The sequence below is a fragment of the Sparus aurata genome, chromosome 20, assembly GCF_900880675.1.
Source record: "Sparus aurata chromosome 20, fSpaAur1.1, whole genome shotgun sequence".
Taxonomy (NCBI): Eukaryota; Metazoa; Chordata; class Actinopteri; order Spariformes; family Sparidae; genus Sparus; species Sparus aurata.
The window spans coordinates 12,501,800-12,519,818 of NC_044206.1; the positions used below are offsets into that span (position 1 = coordinate 12,501,800).

An 18,019-nucleotide genomic window follows, 5' to 3' on the forward strand; every position below is an offset into this window, starting at 1 on the left:
TTTTTTTTTTTTTTTTTTGTAGAGGGAAAGGGAAACTTATCTTTAAAGTTAAAAGCAATTAAAGAATTAAAGCTTATTTACAAAGATATGAAGGAGAGAAAATGTATCTAAAGTGCATGAAAAGGAGGATATTTTTGTTTGGTTGTGTGTGTGCGTGTGTGGTACTGGTGCAGCTCGGTTGCTCCAGCTGTGGAGCGCTGCACCCGGTCTGTTAGCAGTGGGGGTTCCACATCTCTGGCTTGTACATCATCCATGTCTACAAATTGAGAAGAAAAGAGACTTAAAACTGATCATAAAACTACACAAAAATTAGACTCTTAAATCTCTAAGAAGCGATAAAAAGAGTTCAAACTTATCTGTATACAAATGAAAGATAAAACACTTCAAGTGAACTGTGTACCTGGCCTGGTTTCCGCAGGAGGGTCACATCTCTCGGCTGTATGGACTGTCCACCACCCGTTCAAGAAACATCTCTGCAACTGACATGAGAACAGAGGGTGAGAGATCAGCTGCATGGCGTCCGGAGAGGCCGTAGAGAAAACTAAACATAGACGATGTATTAGGGATGGAGGACTGAGAGGAAGAGGAGGAGGGCTGTGAGACAGAGGTGGAGGGCAGAGAGGAAGTATCAGAAGAATCTGAGAGAAAGAGAGGAAGAATCAGAATCAGAAGAATCTGAGAGGAAGAGAGAATCAGAATAGCCTGAAGAGGTAGAGAGCTGAGAGGCAGAGGTGAAGGGCTGAGAGGAAGAGGTGGAGGGCTGAGGGCTGGAGCTCTGGTCAGGCAGGACAGCAGCACCCTCACAGAGTCTTCTTGCAGGAGGTTCCTCAGAGCCTCTGGAGCTGCTTGCCCTCGGACTCCTCCTGCTCCCAGCAGACTGTTAGGGAGAAGGTAAGTGACCTCGTCAAACTAGCTGAGTTATTTTCCTTTCTGACTGCTGCTGTGACATCAGTGGTTTCCATCTGTGTTTCCCGTTAAACTGAATTGATCATTGTATTTCAAAATGGCGTCATGAAAGGGTTAGCACTGATTAATATTATCTTTGAATGACTGCTACACAGTATAGTATAGAACAAATATAAAAACTTAAGCAATGGTTCAACAGAGTCAATTATTAGTCTCCTAGCAGGAGCAACTGCAGCACATCCTATAAAACCTCAATTAACTAATTATGGCCACCTGGTGGAGATTCGAGAGCTTCGGTCCTTCCCACAGATAAGAGATTTTTTTCATTTTCTTGAAGTGAAACAGGAAAACCGAAAAGGCAACATATTTCATGATTGTGGTTGTTTTATCACCTCAGCCAAACAGTTTCCTGGAAAACTTCCTAAAGCCCAACCTGTAGGCCTTAGCTGATGGAAATAAAGTGAATCAGACTTGCAGCACACACTTTCACACTAATACCCACGATTTGCACCCCACAATCACCCACACCGGCCTCTGAAATCGCAGCAACACATCAAACTTACTGATCGCTCCGTGTAAAGCACTGACCGAGGCGGAACCAAACGCACGGTCGGTCGAACAATACGTTGTGATCCAGGCGGCACATGAAGACCTGCAGGAGGACAAAGTCAGTGGGTCAGCTGCCATAGAAAGTTTTAACGTTACTGCTGCTCCCAGGAGAGGGATACTGTGATGTGACTGGCTGCCACTGCAACACTGGAGATAATGGGCGCGTTCAAGTTGACCTCCTGCTGCCTGATCACATCAGCGAGATCTGCTGGCGACAGCAGGGGCGGGGATACAAACGCTGCTATGAAGTCGGACACTCTCTCTCTTCCCGTAGACGTGACGTGACCTGGCCGAGCTTGCGGTGTTTGCCTTCTTCGTCGGCGAAGAAGTGGAGGAAATTGAAATTCCATTAATGTTTGATTACAATCAACAACGACTGCGATCAGTTTTCTTAAGTGATGCTATGGGAACTTTTCTGGCCTTTTTCTCATATTAATCTCCTTCAGAAATTATTCAATCTGAGATGTTCAAAATATTAGTCATCCAAAACATTTGGGCTGAGGGAATAGAGCAGTAGAACTGCTGCTGTGTTGCATGTAGACGACCGGGGTTCAAGACCCGTGTCAAGCCTGTATTTTTGCAGAGGATGTGTTCATCTGATTACTTTTTATGTATATATATATATATATATATATATATATATGTATATATGTATATATATATATATTATCGGTTGCTATGGCGCCGTACTAGGTGGCAGCCTGTAACAGCAGCTCCCGTGGGTTTTTAAGTTTTTTCGTAGTTTTTGTTGTATTTCTGTACTGATTTTCACAGAACTTTTGGCAACTCTTCTCCAGAGAGTGAGAGAAGATGAACACCTTTCTTTTTTTCTTTTTTAAAACTTTTACGGCACTTTTTTTGTGATGGTTTTGCCAGCCCTAGCAACGGAGGGTCAGGAGCGCATCACTGAGCGCATTGTTTACACACGCGACCAGCTGATTGCGCTGTGTGAACCTGCACTGCTGCCCGGAACCAGGCCTGAGGTCCTGAAGGAGCTGCGGAGGAGACGCCGTGGCTGCAGAGCTGGAGTCAAACGGAGGGTGAAGAGGAGGAGACACAGACCGGCTGTACCGGCGATCGTCATGGGAAACGTGAGGTCTCTGGGGAACAAGACGGACGAGCTCGCCGCGCTGATAAAGGCTCAGAGTGAATATCGTGAATGCAGTGTGTTGTGTTTCACGGAGACATGGCTTCACTCAAACATCCCGGACCACAGCGTGGCGATTCCCGGCTTCAGCACTGTTCGGGCGGACAGGGACGTGACAAGTTGCGGAAAGAAGAAAGGAGGAGGGATTGCACTGTATGTGAGTGAGAGGTGGTGTAATCCCGGACATGTTCACGTGAAGAAACGTCTCTGTACCCCGGACATTGAACTGTTGACTGTGGGGATGAGGCCTTATTATTTGCCCCGGGAATTCACGTCCACCGTCATTATCGGTGTGTACGTTCCTCCTTCAGCTGATGCAGCGCTGGCCTGTGACGTCATCCACTCCGCTGTTGCCCAGATACAGACGCAGCATCCTAATGCATTTATTGTCATCACTGGGGATTTTAATCACGTCTCACTGGACAAAACCCTTCCAACATTTCACCAGTATGTTGACTGCCCCACCAGAGACTGTAACACACTAGATCTGTTGTATGCAAATGCTAAGGATGCATACAGTCCCACAGCCCTCCCCCCTCTTGGAAGATCTGACCACAACCTGGTTCTGCTGACCCCTAAGTATATGCCTCTTGTTCAGCGGCAGCCTGTCCACACTAGGAGCGTGAGGAGGTGGACTCAGGAGGCTGCTGACGCACTACAGGACTGCTTTGAGTCAACAGACTGGGATGCACTTGTTGAGCCACATGGAGAGGATCTCGACAGCATGACCGACTGCATCACTGAATACATCAGGTTCTGTGAACACACCACCATGCCAACCCGGACTGTACGCTGCTTCCCTAATAATAAGCCGTGGATCACCACTGACCTGAAAGTCCTTCTTAACAAGAAGAAGAGGGCGTTCAGGTCTGGAGACAGGGAAGAACTGAGGAGAGTGCAGCATGAACTCAGGGATATGCTGAGGGCCTGTAAAGACGCCTACAGGAGGAAGCTGGAGGCCAAACTCCATCAGAACAATGTGAGGGATGTGTGGACTGGTATGAAGCAGATCACTGGGTGTAAGGTGAGCGGCAGACAGTCATTGGGCAGCCTGGAGAGGGCAAACGAGCTGAACAGATTCTTCAATAGGTTCAGCTCACAGCCTTCTGTCGTCTCCCTGACACCTCCAGACCCCCACACACCCTCCCTGCCCCAAATGCTTCCTCCCCTCCCCCCTCACTCCCCTGCTGTGAGCTCTCCTGTGCAGCACCTCTCCTCCTCCTCCTCCTCCACCTCCTCCTCCTCCACCTTCACCTCCTCCTCCACCTCCTCCTCCTCCACTGAAGACACCGGCAGCCTCCCCCGCATGACTGTGACTGCAGGCCAGGTTAGGAGACAGCTGGAGAGACTCCACCAGCAGAAGGCTGCAGGCCCTGACGGTATCAGCCCCAGGATCCTGAAGACATGTGCCAGCCAGCTGTCTCCTGTCCTACAACACCTCTACAACCTGAGCCTGGGTCAGGAGAGAATACCGGTGCTTTGGAAGACTTCCTGCCTGGTTCCTGTTCCAAAGAAGTCGACACCATCAGACCTCAATGACTATCGACCAGTGGCCCTCACATCTTACGTCATGAAGGTGTGGAGAGACTGGTTTTGGCCAACCTGAGGCCGCAGGTGAGAGCCCTGCTAGACCCTCTGCAATTTGCTTACCAGCCCCAATTGGGAGTTGATGACGCTGTCATCTACCTGCTGCAACGAGCCCATTCGCACCTGGATGGTGGAGGAGGCACTGTGAGAATCACATTCTTTGATTTCTCTAGTGCTTTTAACACCATTCAGCCACTGCTACTGGGGGAGAAGTTGCGGGTGATGAGTGTAGACAACACAATGATCTCCTGGATTACTGACTACCTGACAGGCAGGCCACAGTTTGTCCGTATGGGCAGTGTTCTGTCTGATGCGGTGGTTAGTGATACAGGAGCTCCACAGGGGACTGTACTGTCTCCTTTCCTGTTCACCTTATACACCACTGACTTTCAGTACAACACCGGGTCGTGTCACCTGCAAAAGTTTTCTGACGACTCGGCTGTTGTTGGGTGTATAAGTGAGGGACAGGAGGAGGAGTACAGGGCACTGGTGGACAACTTTGTGGAGTGGACTGGACAGAATCATCTGCGGCTGAACATCAGCAAGACCAGAGAGATGGTGATAGATTTCAGGAAGAAGGATGTGGAGGTAGTCGAGGATTACAAGTACCTGGGTTTTACCATCAACCACAGACTGGACTGGAGATCTAACACTGAAGCTGTTTACAAGAAGGGGATGAGCAGACTTTACTTCCTGAGGAAGCTGAGATCCTTCAATGTGTGCAGCAAGATGTTGGAGATCTTTTATCAGTCTGTGGTGGCCAGTGTACTTTTCTTTGCTGTGGTTTGTTGGGGAAGCAGCATCGGAGCCAGCGACACCAACAGACTCAACAAACTGATCAGGAAGGCTGGCTCTGTGATTGGCTGCAAACAGGACACTCTGGAGGCTGTGGTGGAGAGGAGGACACTGAAAAAACTGTTATCCATCATGGATAATCCTCTCCACCCTCTCCAACTCACACTGGTCAGACAGTGGAGCACCTTCTCCGGAAGACTGCTTCAGCTTCGCTGTCGTAGCAATAGATACAAGAAATCTTTCCTGCCACAATCCATCACTTTATACAACAACTCTCTCACCTCTGCCTGACAGAGAACTCTGGTCTCTCTACTGTTTTGTTGTATATATTATTATTGTTATAGTATATTTTGCATATTTTGTTTTGTTGTATATATTATTATTGTTTACTGTTTATAGCACACTGTGCACTGTATATATACACTATGTATATATTGGATTCTATTTATGTATGAAATGTTTTATTTGCGGACCCACTACTGCTGTAACAAAATAATTTCCCAGTCTGGGATCATTAAAGTAATTCTATCTATCTATCTATCTATCTATCTATATATATATATGTATATATATATATATATATATATATATATATATATATATATATATATATATATGTATATATATATATATATATGTATATATATATGTGTATATATATATATATATATATATACATGTGTATATATATGTATACGTATATACATATATATATATATGTATACGTATATACATATATATGTATATATATATACGTATATATATATATATATATATACGTATATATATATACGTATATATATACGTATATATATACATGTGTATATATATATGTATACGTATATACATATGTGTATATATATATGTATACATATGTATATATATATGTGTATATATATATATATATATATATATATATATATATATATATATATATATATGTATATATATATATATATGTATATATATATGTGTATATGTGTATATATATATGTACGGACAGTTCATCTTTAGAGACAACAGAATGTGACAGCTTTGTCACAATAACAACTTCAAATTTGGATACTTTGTAATTGCTTCACTTCAAACAGTCACACAGTGGCTCATCAAGAGTAGATGAAGAGCCTAAATGTTGTCTTACTGTAAATGATCATGTTCTGTTTTATTTGTAATGTCACCATTAAATACATTTGAACTTTGTCTATCTGGTACATTATAGTAAGTCTTGCACAATAACAATACAATTACAACAGTTATTCATTATTATGATGACAACTGTGCGTAGGTGCATCATGATTAAATCACAGCTGAGGGGAATTTGCTGACTACATTTAACAAATAAGCATAACTGTAGACATATAAGATGAAGCATTTTCTCATAGCAACATTTTTCACAATGAATGAAATACATTTCACTGAATGAATGAAATACAATAATCAGAACAAATGACTGAATCAGATGCCTTGTCCCGCTGCACCATCTCATCACACACAGAATAGCTCAGGATGATTCTTTGTATTGTTAATGTGACGGGAACAGAAAGGGTTAATTAATAAGAGTGGATAGTACAGATAACACTGGACACAGCAGTTAACCACTTCTCCATCATCACCCTAAGCTGACAGAACTGAGCAGTTTATTGACGACATCTTTCGCGTCATCATCTGTTGCGTTACATGAAGGATTTTATAGGTTTATTCATGTTGACTATCCATAGGTGCAGCCACACGACTGCTACTTATCTGAAAGTATTTGATATTTGAGTTAAGGCATAGACCTTATGGATATGTAAATTCATCGAAACACACGTCATATACGTCAGCGTAGATGAGAGCCAATTAGGGCAAAGTCCTGACGTCATGAAGGTGGGTCTGGGGTCGCGCAGCACCTGGAGAGCAACTGCGTGAATGCTCTGCAGCAGCCTCGCTCCCGCGATAACTTAAGGTCATGTGACATCAGATGCGGAGCAGAAACCACTCCCATCCAGGTCATCGTGGACACATTTTAACCAGCATGCATCACGATTTATGCAGCGCAGCGCTGCGCAGCGCTGCTTGATCTTGAACTCGCCTAATACGTGGAAATGCAGCTGAATCTCCTGTGACAGATGTCTTGCCTTCAGTGCCACACATGATGGTCCATTAATGTCCTCATTTGATTATTGTGTCTTACCTTCACATGATATCTCTGCTGAACGTGATGCAGGGCGGTGGATGCCCTTCTTCTCCTCACTCACACAGAGATTTCAGTCTTCAGGGCTGCAGACTCCCTTGTAGGAGCTGTAGGACTGTGTTTTATCCCAGCATGGGACATGGAGACAATCTGCCTCCCACCATGTCCCCAGCAGGATAAGCTTCATATTTTACATTTTATCTTCACATGAACAAGCCTCACAGATCAGGTGAGGCCCCTCCAGAGGGATGCGAGTCGGGTGCATTGCTGAACAAGATCGTTCCACTCTATCATATCTCAACTGACTTCCAAAGTCAAACTTTAACTGATACCCTTCAGCCAAAATGCAAATAAGCTGTTTAACGGATAACAAACAAAGAAAATATCTATTTTCCAAATGTAATTGTTCAAAGATCTCTCCAAAGGTGCCGGGTTTCAAACTTTCAGCACTCACTCCTTCACTTGTTACATCATGGTTGACCCAGTGGCACAAACATGACTAGAAAGTCTATTTTCCTTCAGTTACTTACATATTTCATATTCACATTTTTACTGTGTGTGCCCTACATGAAACACACAGTACACACAAAGCATCAGAAAGCCAAGTGCTTACCCTGCTGGCCTGGGGTCTGTCCTGGCTCCTGCTGGGCTCTCTGCTCCAGTAGATGTGGTCAGGAATGTGAGACGGCACACCAGACATCTGCAGATATCACCATACAGTTTAGGAATAAATTATGTTTATTACTAAACTTTATTTAACTGAAGACTGAATACATTTGTAATTCCTGATGAGCTCACTGTAGCTATGTTCTACTCTGTCTTTAACTGTCAGTTTCTTTTTTCTCTTTTTTTTTGCTGCAATGTCACAATTAACTCGATTAAGCACTAAAACGCAATACATGACTGTGCAATATGCAACACAGTAGTATTCCAAATTTGTAAAAAAAAAAAAAAAGTAAACACGATAACAAGTCACCAGTTCAGGATTTGGCAGAGCTAGCATGTAGCTATATTCTAATGTAGCATACTGCATCGAACTTTCGAGTGCGTCAGTCCACATTTTCTCAGAAAAACGATCTTTAAATGACATTAAATCTAAATTTACGTTTTCTGCGGTGAAATGGTCAAATAGCTGAACGGGGGTCGTCGTGGTAATTCTCTCGGTGGTCGCTTATGTGGTTTGATAACAGTTGTACAGGGAAAGCTTCTCCTTCAATATCTCGAAGTGAAATGATGATGATCTCGGGACAAGTTTTAAAAAGTAAACAGGCTCCATAGCAACCAGCTTCTTACGTCATCACTGAAAGATGATTGTTTTTAAACAAAAATAATAATAATTATTATTATTTCTATGCCATTGTGCTGAACGTACGTAAACATCATTTCATTTAAAAACTCTGATAGGAAGAATAATTCAACAATTCACAAGAAAATCCTCAAATACGATAAAACTCAGAATCTGACGCGAGTCTAAGAGTCATACTTTTATTCTGTCAGTGTCTTCTTCATTTAATCACGTACATAAGTGCACACATCAAATATAATCAACAAAAATAAATGAAACATGAAAAACACCCTTACTATTCCACATAGCCCCTCCCATTTTCTCAATTTTGCTTTTGCTATGTTAACATGTATTTTGTAATGACATCTTTGCATAGAACATAAAAAAGGCACCTCAGAGGCATGCAGTAGTATTGCTTGGACAGCAGAGGGCACTGCTTAAGCATGTTTTACTGTGATTTTGCCTCAGTCCACTTAAAAGCTCAACTAAACAAAACCTGCACAATGTCTATGTGCAACCTTGTTTTCATGGTTGGCACCATTTCCCCCGCTTAAAGAACACTAATTTCTTTCTTTCGGTCATTGGCAGCATCCCTGGAAGTGAATGTAACAGAGAAAACCTGCAGTGTAACACACTGTTGCTAACTTAATGACTTCTGGGGTGGTTATTAATACCTTTGTGCTACTACACCTGAACCGCTGTCAATCTCACCTGTTTGTTTATAGTGAACTGTGCACACTGAATTCTTGCAATTGAAAGCAGATGGCATCTATCTTGCACAGCAATTTTTTTGTCTATGTGGAACTGAGCAGAATGGAGATTTTCTACTGCAGTAATGTAGTTTTCAGAGATTCAGGTATTCAATACAGTTGGCATTGGCGCTGAAACTTTATTTTTCGATTCAGTAAAACTACCTACACAAATTCCAACAACGCTCGATAATAGGGTATTTAACCCGTCGATTGGAGAGCGGCAGATAGCTCGAACTGTGTAAATATATGAACATATTGTATATATGTTGGAGGTCCCCTCGACGCATACTTCCCAAACAGATCACTGTCTTCTTGCTTATTGTTGATCTGATGATCTGTGGTAGAGTCCCTGCACTCTGATCTTATATTAATCTTACATACAAACCAAAATATCACTGTAAACAATACTATTGCCTGTGATCACGTAAATGTCACTCCCTGATTACGATATAAAACTGCAAACACTTTGGCCACAATTGGAATTATTCGGTTACAAGAAACGCTACAGACATACCTTTGCTATTACTACGGCCATAAAGTTATTAGTAGAGAGATCTAGATAAAAACAGCTGTAGACGTATATAAACTGGGCGGAACAGCTTTAATAGGCCGCGCGCACCACATCGGAACCTTACCTCTTCCTCTTGTTCCACGTACGGACGTATTTTGATGGAACACACAGAAAGCGATGGGAACGCCGCGGCGGGACGTTCTTGTCAAAACCAAAACGTGAAGTGACAGTCGGAACTACAAGTATCACCTCGTAAAAGGAATATTTTAATGTCAAAGCGGCCGTTTAACACGTCTGCAGTCGCCTTATAGTTTTTCGTGTTGTTCTTTTTAAAACAAATGTCCAGGTGCGTATAGACTTTGACAGGCTAACATCTTAAGCTAATTCACTTAAGTCTTCATTCAAATTTCACCAGGTTGATAAAAAGGTGAAAAGAGGGAAAGTTCCCCTACAACGCAACAAACTTAATTCTTTGTAGCTTGATTAAAGCCTGTACACCCAGAAAGTTTTGCTGTCATGTGCTGATATAACTGTTAGCTTTACTCTTAAAGCTCAAATTGTATTAAAACGCAAAATACTCTCATGGCTATTATAATCTACAGATTTAGTTATGAGCGCTTACCTATTGTGTGATATTTTTTTCTGTGTAGAGATAAATAGTTGGCAGTCAAACCTTTGATGGAGACTTGTTACAGGGAGATAATAAATTAGTCTTTATTGATTTTATTTAGGAGGTAAAACAAGCTCCTGACCCTTCCAAAGATGGAGTCCCCTGCCCCAAATACTGAGGTTCGCCTTGCAGTGGCCCAGTGTTTCCGGACCCTCACTACGTCGACAGACAACAAAGACATTATCGCTGCTCTTCAGACGCTCCACTCTTACCTGGATGAAGGACCAGATAGTAGAACCACTTTACCTCAGCGGGCAGAGTTCAGGAGAGCTCACTTCACTCGCTCCCTTCAGTTCCTTGTCAGTAACATCCAGGCTGACTGGTTGCACGGCCTCACAGCTGCCCAGCGCACAGAGCTGTGGGATGGCCTCTTCCTCAAAGGCCCTCCAGAGCAGGCGCTGCTGGTGCTGATGGAGGGAATAGGAGAGCTAAGGTGGGTGGTGTTGAATAAAGGATGAGAGGCGTTTACTATTTTGTCTCTCCATTAATTTGTCTATTTCCATCACAGGCCCAGCACAAATCTGGACCACCTGGTCAGCATCACAGAGAGGTTCCTTCAGACCGGTCGACTCGCTGAGCTGCTGTGGTCCTACTGTCAGGGGGCAGGACCCTCTGACTCCCCCCAGCTCCGAGAGACTCTGCTGGGACGTATTGTGGCACTGCCGGACCTCACTGCCAACAGGTTACATCCAAACAACAAACCCCTCTTTCTTCCTCAGCAGTATTACCCACTACTGGCCACAGAGATGCTCACTGCCCTGGAGCGAACCTGCCAAGCACTTAAAGGCGAGTGAACATTTGTAACAATGACACAATAACAATTATTGTGATCATTTCTCATTAGAACTATTTGTGTGATTTGTATTTTTTAACAGATGGCACCGACTGCTCCTTGACTTTTGTGGCGCAGACACTTGGGAAAGTGTGTATCCAGGGCCATAGTGGTGAGTTGATTTAAATCTTTAGAAGCTGTACAAAGAGTCAATTTGTAAGTAGCTATTATTATTTATTTTTATATCGTCTCCCCTCCTCTTTGTTGATGTTGAATTACACATTGGTAGTAACACACTGAACAAAATGTTTTTCTTTTTCATTTACATTTTTCAAATTTTTCACGAGTTGAAGTAAATATGTGCACACAAAAGGCATATTTCTCTCAGATAATTTGGTTATAATCCATGTTAGTAAGCGTCACGTTAATATGACACCTGTCAGATGGATGGATTTTCTTAACTCTGAGAAAAGAAAATGTGCTCAAAAAAAGGGAGGAATTGGCAGGAATAAGCCTTTGGTGTGCAGAGAAACATTCATAAGTCTTTTGGTTCAACTCGTGAAAATGGAAGGGCTGCAATTTTGCGTTTTTGTTCACTGTATGTAACAAGTAAACAAACTTGCTTATCACCAACAAGCCCAATTATCAAAGGTTCAGAGGTAATGATGACTTGTGAATCCTCAAGCATAAATTTTGACCAGAAACTCTTAAAAATCAAGATGTGTTGCTTTTGGCTGTTTTACATAACATTATTTAAATTTTGGTAAATTTAACATTGGTAACCTTAACCTAAACTATTAATTGTGGAAAGGGAAAAAAAGCATCAAACTATTAGATGCAGGCCATTATCAATTCATATTAATTTGAAGAAATAACAGTGTTTTAATTGCCATAGACATTAAGAAAATTATGAATTTTCATTGGCTGTTAACAGCTAATGATGGTGAAATATTTGGTCATAAGTTTTTTTAACAGTCACTCATAAGGGTTTTTCTTTCGCTAACCCAAAAGGAAATTAATTGTCTCCTGGTTATTTATTTATTGCAGCGTCACATATGACACAGAATCCACTTTGTGTCTTTCTTCAGGTCAGGTGCTGGCAGTGATGGCTCCGCGGCTGTCTGTCTGCACGTGCTCCGACATGGTCTGGCAGAGGGTTTGCTGGAAGCTGCTTGAGAATGTTCCGCAGCGATGGTTGGAGAGCGTGCTCACTGGACTGGTGCAGGCTGTCAGCGGGTAAAGAACATTCATGCATTAAAACAACCAGCAGTTTATCTGGCCTGTAGTTATAGTTTCTCTGTCTGCCTTCAATGACACCCTTAATGTCTCTTTTTTTTCAGGCCTGATGCTTTGGGCAGGATCATTGGGAATCTGGTCCTAAAAAATAGAAAGGCCCAGTATGTTATCACTCATAAGCTGCTGTTATTGCAATACAAGTATGAGGTAAGAACGTGCAGCCTGTCAGTAAACCATATGTGTCATCTTGGTAATATCATCTGAAGCATATATTTTTTTCCCCAGACTCAAGTCTTGAGAATCATTCTGGGTTACCTCTCAACAGACAGGGAGCGAAGGCCACTGCTCATCCAGGTGAGAACACTAAGATGTTCAGTCATATGTCGTATACATCGATGATTATGACATGTATATATGTGTGTGTGTGTTTTCAGGTGTTACGGACTGTGTCTCAGGCCTGGGCTAACCCCAGCGCAGTGAAACACACACCAATAGAGCAGCAGCTGTATGTCAGCAAAGCCTTACTGCTGAGTGTGAGTCTGCTGAAAGACTCTGAGCTGCAGGAGCTACGCTCAGGTACAGATAACAATGTTTGGAACTAATGGAAATGATTGTTGCTCCACATCTCTTGGATCATGCACTCCGTTCCACGTTGTGATTTACTTGAGCCACGCATATGGATGATAAAGGTAGCTTCTTTCAACTCTCTTCTCTCTGTTGTGTTCTCAGACCTACTTCAGTGTATGCTGGGCGGCATGCAGAGCCACCTGGACAGCAGCGTGGTGCGTATCAGGCATATGGGCATGGTGGTGGGAGAGTGTCTGAGCTCACGCATGGACATCAGTGGAACAAAGCTTAAATTCGAGGTACAGCTATGACCTAATTGGATTCAAAGTATTGGTTTGAAATGCCATCCTGAGACCTGTGTCTGAGTTTGTTTGTGCTCTGTTGTAGTATGATCAAGATGAGGAAACTCAAGAGCTGCTTTCTCTGATGACTCCCAGTACTGGTGACGAAGCGGAGGCTGAGCCTGTAATTGGGTATGTGTTTTTTACATCTCTGCAACTGCAACAAGATTTGGGAGGTTTGCCGGTTGGGCGGCATATCTGTGAGATTAAATCCACTCATTTATGGTCAGCATTGTAGAAAAGTACCCAAAAGTCATACTTGAGCAAAAATTTGGTCTTAGATCAGTCTTAGAATTTCTTCTGCAATTGCAGTGTGAATGCTGGATTTTGAAAATCTGATGCTCAACTGCATCGCTAGCTTTAAAATTTGAATAATACCAATAATCCATGAAAGATGTGGAATGCAGTATGCAGTCACTTTTTATTTGAAGGCATTGATTTTATTAAAGAGAAGCTCTGTCCTCTGCAGAGTTGACTCTACTCGAGAGACCAACGAAACTCCAACTCCGTCTCCTCAGAATGAATCATCTCAAAATAAGCCAGGCTCTGACCTGGACAGGTAAGTGTTAGCTCTTCATCTCAGTAAGTGATGCTGTCATACTAAATGTATTTGCTTGGTTTGATGTGTTTTGTTGTCTTTGACTTATACAGCGATGATGAACTCACTCCCTACGACATGTCGGGCGATCAGGAAATAAGTAAAGCCTCCCCGCCCCGCTACCTGCGAGACTGTCTGGAAAGTATGGCACCGCAGATTACATCTCTTTGACCTCACCTCCTGTTTGAATGTTGTGGTACTAGCTCTAGCTCTAATATTGTCTTATCTGTTGACCCTTTCAGCTTTAATTTCCTCTGAGGACTCGGTGCGCGTGGAGCTCAGTTTGAGAGTCGCAGAGGGTTTGGTGAGGAAGAACGTCTTCGCAGCCAGAGAGGTACGGCTGCAAGAGAAATTCTGGTGATTGCTAAGCGAATCTTAGTGCATCACTTTTCACACAATGGTTCATGTTTGTTTGTTTTTTCAGATCAGTGTCCAGCTGGCCAAAGTGCTCCTTCACATGGAGGATAAATACAGCATAAAAGGCTTCTTGAGCCTCAGACAGGCAACCATGGTGGCAGTCACTGTCACTGACTGTATCCCTGTACGATCGTCCATCTCAGCTACCTTTTCACAACTTTATTACCATGTTCTGCTTCTTTCTCTTGATTTTTCTTTTTGCTTTCCTCTATAGGTAACTCAGTATTTGACCACAGAGTTTTACTCCTTGAACTACAGTCTTCGCCAGCGGCTCGATATCTTGGAGGTGAAAAGCAGCTGTGTGCCTTCAACAAAAACATCTAGCGACTGATTTATTTTGTATTATTGCCACATGTGTAATCATGAGGCTGCTCTTGTTTTGGTGCATCAGGTCCTCGCTATGGCTGCGCAGGAGCTCTCTAAGCCAATCACTGAAAAGAGAGATCCATCTGTGGGTATTGTTGCCAGCACTGATTTGACTCCATACCCCGGTGACAACCCTGTTCACTGGCGACAAGAAGTAGAGAAGCGGATTCAGAGCAAGACAAAACGCCTCAGGAAGGTAGTTAAAGTAGATGGACATTTTTTATTTGCCTGTTAAGTGTTTGAGTGAAGCTCTTCAGATGTCTTTCTTGTGATTCAGGGTGCCACACAACCTCCGGCAAAGGCCACCCCTAACCGCTACGCCCCTGTTGCTGGACACTTTTTTTTTCCACTGCTCAGGAATTATGACAAGTGAGTTTGCTCGTTTATTTAATTTGAAAGCTTAACACAACAGTTTTAAAGCTCACATGTACAACAGAACATTTTTAAAACTATAGTGTCATACCTTTCTGCTAGGCCTCAAGTGACCTTTGACCTGCTGGGCAGTGACCAACTGGTACTGGGCAGGTTGATCCACACCTTGGGCCTCTTGATGCACCTGGCAGTCAATGCACCGGTAGGTTTATGGGGGTGTGCACGATCTCAAAGTGGAGCTTTATATCAACATCAGTGTACCAGAGTTATGGGTGGGACATTGATGCAGGCATGGGGTGTTTGCAGGTCTTTAAATGTTTTAAAATTAGGAATACACAATGTGGATTTTATTCAGCCGATACGAATAACTGATGTTTACCTGCTTCTGATGGCTGATAATGATAAAATAACTGGTCATTTTACTTTTTTCAATTTAAAAAAGTTCTTTTCCAGTACTTTATTTAAACCTGAGGGCATTCCACAGCTCTAATAAAGTTTGTTGTGTTAAAATGTATAGACTTTTCGTTTCCTCATGTGTTCCAAATTGCCATCCTTTCTTCTTCTTCTTCTTCTTCTTCTTCTTCTTCTTCGTTTTCATTGGCAAATCACAAACCAACTTTAAAGGTGCACATATTGAAATGTGTAGATGATGCACCTGTTAAGTCAATAAAAGCATTTGACTTTAATAGATCAATTTCATTATTGCCCATTAAGGATAGTACAATTTTAACAATAGCGAGCAGATGTATTGTCCATCCCCACTTAAACTGCATTTACTTTTATAAATATTAGGCGTGAAAAGCATTACATTTAAGAGAAATCCTGAGTTGCTCAATAAACTGTATATATTTAACTGGGAAAGAGACTGTCACTAAATAGATGTATGGCCTGGCAGCTAGAGGCACCCGTTACTAATTTTAGTACGTTAGAACAGATGTTGTTCAGATGCTGTTGCCTTTAACCCAGGAATAGATATCGACACAGTAATACAATGTAAGACAATCCCTAAACACTGGAATAACAATACCACCTATAACTTCCCCTAATAGACTCCTTTGACGTCTTCTCTCTTTTTTCTTTTTTCGCAGATAGCTGCACAGATGGGTCGTGCTTTACTGGACTTTGTGTGGGCGGTGCGCTACCATGCTGACCAGTGAGTGTGATGCATATCAGTGTTGTAGACAATAAATTGATAAAATCTCTTGTTGTTACAAAGAGCACTGTGATGCAGCATTTCTGCTACTAGCCAGGCATTAAATCATCAGCATTATTAGGTAACTGAACAATCGACATGTTTTTTTTAAAAATGAGGTTAAATCCGAAATAGAACAGTCTGACAAAAAAAATAATAGTATCCTTGAACAGACTATCAGGATGTTTTGTTCACTGAGCTGTAACCGGAAATCTGTCTTTTAAAGGATGGTGAGACGAGGCGTCCTCTTCGCTGTTTGCTCTGTCTTTCTGAGCATTAACAGTCAGAACCTGTTGGTGGAACTCAGTGATCAGCTGTTTGAGACCAGAACTTGGCTGGCAGGTAAAAAAAAGAGACAGATTCAGATTTTGTAGATAAATATAATTAAAATTTCTCCTTATGAGGGGAAAGTCAGGCAGAGGAACTGTTTCAGTTCTGTTATTACACCGCCACTTTTTCAATTCAAGTGTTTCTATAAATAGATTAACTGTAAAACACATGATTCTTGAGGCTGCACCTGCATCATGTAGTTCTCTCAGGGATGTCTCCTCAGTGACACACAAACACGCACAGCGCACATATGCACAGCTGGACTGAGCGTTTCTGGGAAGTAGATGAGAAACCAGGATGTCCTGTGCTCCGCAGACTGTCCATGACGTGAACGGCTCATCAACAGTTGGATGTTTTTTTATCCCTTTGAGGATAAATGTAGGTTCGCATTGTAGCGAGTGACACAGAACTGAGTGACATCGCGCAAAGGACACATATTTTCCTCCCACATGGGGTTTTTATTGTGCAAAGATGATGTTAGGATTATGTGCAAGCACAGACATAAAAAAAAAAAAAAAAAAACATTTTGATTTTGTAATGACTGAGAGATTTGGCTGTCTTGCTGCCTGTTGTTGCCACTGCTCAAGCTGCCAATAATCCTTTATAATATCCACAGATGTTGCTGAAGGAGACCCTGACGCAGATTGTCGGAATCTGGCTGTACAGAGTCTGGTGCTGCTGGATAAGAGCCTGAAGAAACAGCTACAAGATCAACAAGCACTGGGCCTGGAGTCATGATCACAGCATCAACAACAAACAATGGCACACTGAATGTGTCCTCTGCCTGCTCCTCACAGAGCCTGGAAACTTGAGTATATAGTTGATGAAACAGTGTTCTGTCTATACGCTGGCAGAGAGGCTGGCCTTTTTTTTTTGCCTGGGCTGACCTTTTTTTTTTTGATTATATGGAACACAGCAAACATGAGGAAAAGGAGGGCACCTGCTTTTTCACACATTTGTGAATGTCTCTCTGCATCATGCCTGCACACACGTTTCCCTACACTGTATTGTTGCGTAATTCGTATCTAATTTAAAGCAGATACAATATTGATTGAATGGAGAATAGGATGCCATTTTTGTCCTCCAATAAAACACATCTCATAAGGATATCCTCTTCAGCCTCTTTCCTGTACTGGCACATCTCTGTGTACTCTGGTTGTTTGTTTGCAAAGGACATCCTGTGAATATTCACCTGCGTGCACGCATTCACAAATAATGGAAAGACTACTATTGCTTCCTCTTGTGACACAAATGTTCATCTGTATGTTCCCAAACAATGACACATTTTGACATATACGGTTGTTTATAGTGTTCATTCGTAGTGGCCTTGACCCGATTACACATTTTTGTTTCATAGGAGGATCTGCATTGACTAGCTGACTGTGTCTGTGTT

General features: G+C 42.5%; 2 protein-coding genes across 3 annotated transcripts; one reads left to right on the plus strand and one right to left on the minus strand.

Moving 5' to 3' along the window:
• Positions 1-423: 423 nt before the first annotated feature.
• Positions 424-8,482, minus strand: LOC115571521 (uncharacterized). The gene is made up of 4 exons (XM_030400967.1): positions 8,323-8,482; positions 7,831-7,917; positions 1,470-1,558; positions 424-877 (listed from the first exon to the last, which is right to left on the minus strand). The coding sequence occupies exons 2-4, from the start codon at positions 7,915-7,917 to the stop codon at positions 424-426; spliced, it is 630 nt and encodes a 209-aa protein (XP_030256827.1). The 5' UTR covers positions 8,323-8,482.
• Positions 8,483-9,891: 1,409 nt separating this feature from the next.
• Positions 9,892-17,733, plus strand: telo2 (TEL2, telomere maintenance 2, homolog (S. cerevisiae)). 2 transcript variants are annotated; one of them, XM_030399216.1, is made up of 21 exons: positions 9,892-10,023; positions 10,497-10,868; positions 10,944-11,221; positions 11,311-11,379; positions 12,296-12,443; positions 12,548-12,650; positions 12,729-12,797; positions 12,878-13,019; positions 13,173-13,309; positions 13,398-13,483; positions 13,821-13,910; positions 14,003-14,091; positions 14,192-14,283; positions 14,374-14,490; positions 14,581-14,652; positions 14,758-14,928; positions 15,010-15,101; positions 15,207-15,306; positions 16,193-16,257; positions 16,523-16,638; positions 17,243-17,733. In XM_030399216.1, the coding sequence occupies exons 2-21, from the start codon at positions 10,528-10,530 to the stop codon at positions 17,362-17,364; spliced, it is 2,499 nt and encodes an 832-aa protein (XP_030255076.1). In that variant the 5' UTR covers positions 9,892-10,023; positions 10,497-10,527; the 3' UTR covers positions 17,365-17,733. The 2 variants fall into 2 exon arrangements, with proteins under 2 accessions (XP_030255076.1, XP_030255075.1); XM_030399215.1 differs by having other exon boundaries at positions 9,912-10,111.
• Positions 17,734-18,019: the final 286 nt, after the last annotated feature.

Excerpts from the sequence above, each read along its gene's own strand:
- LOC115571521 (XM_030400967.1), bottom strand. The coding sequence starts at position 7,917 with ATGTCTGGTGTGCCGTCTCACATTCCTGACCACATCTACTGGAGCAGA. Across the intron at positions 1,559-7,830 it reads ACAGACCCCAGGCCAGCAGG|GTCTTCATGTGCCGCCTGGA; the intron begins GTAAGCACTTGG and ends GTCCTCCTGCAG. Across the intron at positions 878-1,469 it reads TGCTTTACACGGAGCGATCA|TCTGCTGGGAGCAGGAGGAG; the intron begins GTAAGTTTGATG and ends TCTCCCTAACAG.
- telo2 (XM_030399216.1), top strand. The coding sequence starts at position 10,528 with ATGGAGTCCCCTGCCCCAAATACTGAGGTTCGCCTTGCAGTGGCCCAG. Across the intron at positions 10,869-10,943 it reads GAGGGAATAGGAGAGCTAAG|GCCCAGCACAAATCTGGACC; the intron begins GTGGGTGGTGTT and ends TTTCCATCACAG. Across the intron at positions 16,639-17,242 it reads GACCAGAACTTGGCTGGCAG|ATGTTGCTGAAGGAGACCCT; the intron begins GTAAAAAAAAGA and ends TAATATCCACAG.